Consider the following 5,033-nt stretch of genomic DNA (forward strand, 5'->3'; position numbering starts at 1 on the left):
TTGCAAGACCATAGCATGTAAACTAGGGCATATGTAAAGGACAATGGACTCTAATGATGTACACCGACACAAGCACCGACACATGCACACACATCACATGGATACTTTAGATGTATGTTTAGGGAATGTATGCCCAGATGTATGTTTAGGAGCCTTGAAACTTAGACAAAAATTCTCTTTTTTTAAAAAAATATGAACAACATCACTCAAATCATTTTCTAAATAAACCTTGGGATCAAAGTCCCATTGAATTTTCCCTTTTCTTTTCTTAAACAAAAATCTTAATGAATTTTAATCATACTTGGACCTCTTTTGCAAAATGACTAATTCAACCTCATATTTTCACAATCTTATGCCCTTGAGGCCTCTCTCTCTCATTCTTCAAAATCCCATTTTCAAAATTAAAATCAACCAACAAAAGCAAAAACATTTTTTGTGGAAGAGAACTACGGTGGATTTGATCCCTTAAAAGGGTACGTAGGCAAGGAACCAATATTCCTTCAATTCAAATAAAATAAAATTCAAACACATCTTTTCTCCCTCCAATTCTTCACATAGTAAACTCTTAGGTGTAAATATCATTTTTCAAATAGCATTTAAAAATAAAGCGCGCGCGTAGAAAGCAAAGACGGTTCCTATAGGATACTATAGTCGTTATGGGTGCCTAACACCTTCCCGTAGCGAAAACAACTCCCGGACCTCGATTCTCAAGGGTTTTGCTTAATTTTTCCCTTCCCAAGAAAAAATGAGATATCAAAGGTTAAAAAGGTTCAAACTTAATCAATGTTTGACACCCGAAAAACCAAGATAAAACAAAGTGCAGCCCCGATTTTGATCTCCCGCTCCTTCTCTTCAGTACCCAGATTAACGAGCTCAATCTCTTCCTGGTGAGGCTGAATGGCTCTTGTTTCTTGCTCAAGCAGTCGAGTGATCTCATACGGTATCTCTTCGTCATCCTCCTCATCTTCAGCTTCGTATATAGGGAATTCAAAATTTGGAGGAACCGTAGGGTCACTGTGTTCAACGGGTTTATTATTGTTCAATCTGCATAATATGATTGGGATGATTTTAGAAAATTGTTTTTCATGCAGATTTTTGAAATTAATAAGAAAATAAAGACGTTTTGGTTTTTTTCTGGCATTACCATTATTTCCAAGGAAAAAGGCACTAAAAAGTAAAAAACAAAGAGTCGCGGAAAAGACGACAACTTTTATTGATAACGGCAATGTCGAAACAAACATGCCCTTACAAAGACATCACTTTCGCCTTGGGCAGAGCGAAAGGATTGTTATTTTGAAAACAAAGAAAAGCATGAGCAACAAGACACATTACATGGAAGCATGCATGACTAAAGGAACATCAATGGCCTCCAAATTTCTCACGGTGCCTCCTGGTACAACAAACACAGGCACATAACTACTTTCAGCAGCATCTTCGGCAATAGCATTGATAAACCCAGCACTATAGAAAGTTCCTGTTGAAACGCCCGAGGTCGGGCAGAAGCCAAGGCCCTCTATGCGCTTATTCTCCAAAATCTGTATCACTTTGCCCCAGCCAGCAGCTTGCCCTTCTTGAACAGCTTTTTGGGCGTCTTTCAATGAAGCCATAGTAGCACTACCTCTTCGGGGTTCTGCACCTTCAACAGTCAAGCCTTGAAATGACGTCCCTTCAGCGGATCCTGCTTCAACACAAGAGAAAGATGACACTTGGCTAACCAGATACGCTTCTTCACCATGTACAGTGACAAGCTTACCGTTCCTCACAAACTTGAGCTTTTGATGCAGAGTGGAAGTTACTGCCCCAGCATCGTGAATCCACGGCCTTCCGAGGAGGCAACTGTAAGAAGCATTGATGTCCATGACTTGGAAAGTGATCTGGAATGTCTCAGGACCAATGGTAATTGGCAGATCTACTTCTCCAAGAACATCTTTACGAGATATGTCAAAAGCCTTAACCAAATAGATGCTTCCCCTTAGAGAAATTTCATGATGACTCAACTGTCTCAGTGTACACTCAGGCATTACCTTTAAGGACGATCCAGTGTCCACCAACATGTTGGATATCATGTCAGACTTGCAGTGCACTGAGATATGCAGAGCTAAGTTGTGGTATTTCCCTGCTTCAGGAAGTTCATCGTCACAAAACCACAAGTTATTACAAGCTGTAATGTTACCCACTATTCCATCGAACTGATCCACGGAGACTTCATGATCAACATAGGCCTGTTCCAGCACTTTCATCAACACTTTCCTGTGAGCTTCTGAGCACATGAGTAAAGACAAGATGGATATTTTTGATGGAGTTTGCAGCAGTTGGTCTACAATCTTATAATCGCTCTTTTTGATGAGCCTCAAAATCTCGTCCAGATTAGACTCTTCAATAGATTGGCCTGATGGGCTGGCATTCTTGTCAACAGGGGGAGCAACCGGTGGAGTTACTGTGGCAGCAGGTGTAACAACCTTCTTCTGGCACATGGGTGGACGGACTCTTCCACTTCTTAGAGTTGTAGTTTCTTCAGCAATGTTATCAACCGCAGCTGGGGATACCAGAGGCACTTCCATTCCATTCTCAATCATAGTTGCATCATACTTGTAAGGGATTGCCTTAGTAGAGGCATAGGATACCGGGCCAGGTAGTCTGATCACCAAGGGTTCAACATTCCTTGTCTGAGGCACACTCCCAGCAGGAGAATCATGAAACACTGGCACAATCACACAAACATCACTAACAACCAGATGCTTATTATCCATTAGGCTCTGTATATCATCTTGCACTACACAACAGCCCATAGGGTCCTGAAGGCACTCTGAACAGGAAGCATGATCGTGATTAAACAAGGAAGCTTGGCAAAGCTTGACATGTAGCGGCACCAAAGGAGTAGCAACATTACGGACATCTAAAGTGGGAGCCTCTCGAGGAACACGAACTCCTTCGAAAGCCTCGATCATGTTAACAGCAGCATGGTTTGGGAGTGGATTATCAAGAACGTGTGGAACACTATTTTCAAAAGTCAACCGTCCTCTATCTATCAGATCCTTTACAACATACTTCAGAGCATAACAACCTTCCACATCGTGGCCTTGAGCGCCTTGATGGAATTCACATGTGAGATCCTGTCGGAACCTGGGAGGCAATGGCGTAGGCGGAGGCTTGTCTGGTCTGGTGACGCAATGTCCTTTAGCAAGTAGAGTTAGGAGCAGATCAGCATACCACATTGGTATTGGTGGAAAGTGAGGCCTGGGCCGAGGGCCCTGTTGTTGAGGAGGTTGCTGTTGAGCAGGAGGCTGTTGTTGTACCTGCTGAGCAATGGCATTAACGGGCACTGGTGGTTGACCCAGTGGCAGAGGATATTGCTGGTAGAATGGTGGGAAGAAAGGATGTTGAGAGTACTGCATATATTGGTAGGGTATGGGTAACTGAGCAGCATTAATAGGAGCGACAACAGCTATAGACTGGTTACCGAACACCATCCCTACTTCGGATTCCTTCTTCTTATGGTGGCCATTACCATACTTCTTCGGCGCACTAGCTGAGGGCTCACCTTTTTCAAGAACAATGATACCTTCTCTGACAGCCTCCTCTAGACGAGTTCCCATAGTAACCATGTCGGAGAAATTATTTGGTGCAGAGACTATCATCCTTTCAACATATTCCTTCTTCAAAGTTTTTAGGAATGTCTGTGTCAGTTCTTCCTCATCGAGCCAAGGAGAAACACGGGCAGCTGCCCCTCTCCATCTCTGAGAATATTCACGGAAGGTTTCATCTGACTTCTGAGTCAAAGACTTAAGAGAATCCCTATTCGGTTTCAAGCGGGTGTTAAACTCATAATGGTTCTCAAAAGCAGCAGCGAGTTCCTCAAAAGTATGAATATTGTCTTTACTCAAGCCAGTGTACCATTCTGCTGCATCTTCCGTCAAGCTATCCTGGAAGCACTGGATCATTAGCGCATCATTATCTGCGTAGTTGGCCATCTTCCGGACGTACCGAATGACATGGTTATGTGGACAAGAGGATCCATTGTATTTATCAAAATCTGGCACTTTGAACTTCTTAGGAACCTCAAATCGGGATACCAGGCATAGATCACGAGCCTTAGCAGAAACACCGTTCCCACGGCTAGCTTTGACCTCGCGGAGCTCCCCAGCTAGCTCTCTTAACTGTTCTCTCATAGCTTCCATTATAGGGTCCTGTCCACGCGAAGTATCAACATCGATTACCTGTTGCACAGTGTGCACAACAGGATCGGTAACAACAGTAGTCACTTGAGGCATAGAGGTACTTGTAGAAGCAAAAGTTATTACACGAATCTGTCCTTGATTAGCAATACCAGAAATACCAGCCGCAGTGTTGGGAGCATAGAAAGCTGAGAGTCCATAAGGGCGCCCATTGGTCATAACAAACCGAGCATCAGAAGCCACAGTGGATAATGGGATGGCTGGAATCATTTCAGTAGTAGCTGGGACAGACGTGACCGGTTGTTCTTGTGCAGCCATCAGAGTAGACATAGCGTCATGAGCCTTGGCCAAGTCTTCTTTCATAGCAGCCAATTTGGCACGGAGCTGAGCATTTTCTTCTTCAAAGTTAGACATGTTTCTTCTCTTGTACAATCTTGTCTGATGAATTCTAGCTGGTTGGTGAACCTTGCGTGCACGAGCCACCTTTCAGACTGTGGCAGAAAAAATCAGGAGGCAATGAGCACGAAGTTTTTTTGTGGACAATGAATGCATATGATGCATGAGATGTATAAATGCATATGCAAAAAGACTCTTTTTTGTGTTATCGAAGGGTTTTAGACAAATTAGAAATTTGTAAACATTACTAAACAACTGAAACATCATAACCAGACGAAACAATCAAACATCACGAGGTCTTACAAGATAATTCCCCTTTGAAATGCTAAGCCAAGGGATAGACTTTGAAATGTAAAACAACAATAACAACTGGAAACAACCACATGAAACAGTAATCCTCAAGCATAGGAAGTGGAAGGATCATCCTCAGACTCAGACTCAGACTCATAGCTGCAGTATTGG

General features: G+C 43.0%; 1 protein-coding gene across 1 annotated transcript; it reads right to left on the reverse strand.

Moving 5' to 3' along the window:
- Nucleotides 1–1,328: 1,328 nt before the first annotated feature.
- Nucleotides 1,329–4,589, reverse strand: LOC146916562 (uncharacterized). The gene has a single exon (XM_085721670.1). The coding sequence runs from the start codon at nucleotides 4,587–4,589 to the stop codon at nucleotides 1,329–1,331; it is 3,261 nt and encodes a 1,086-aa protein (XP_085577796.1).
- Nucleotides 4,590–5,033: the final 444 nt, after the last annotated feature.

Source organism: Medicago sativa, chromosome 6, assembly GCF_051527215.1.
Source record: "Medicago sativa cultivar Bolivia chromosome 6, Bolivia_mono, whole genome shotgun sequence".
NCBI classification, from domain to species: Eukaryota; Viridiplantae; Streptophyta; class Magnoliopsida; order Fabales; family Fabaceae; genus Medicago; species Medicago sativa.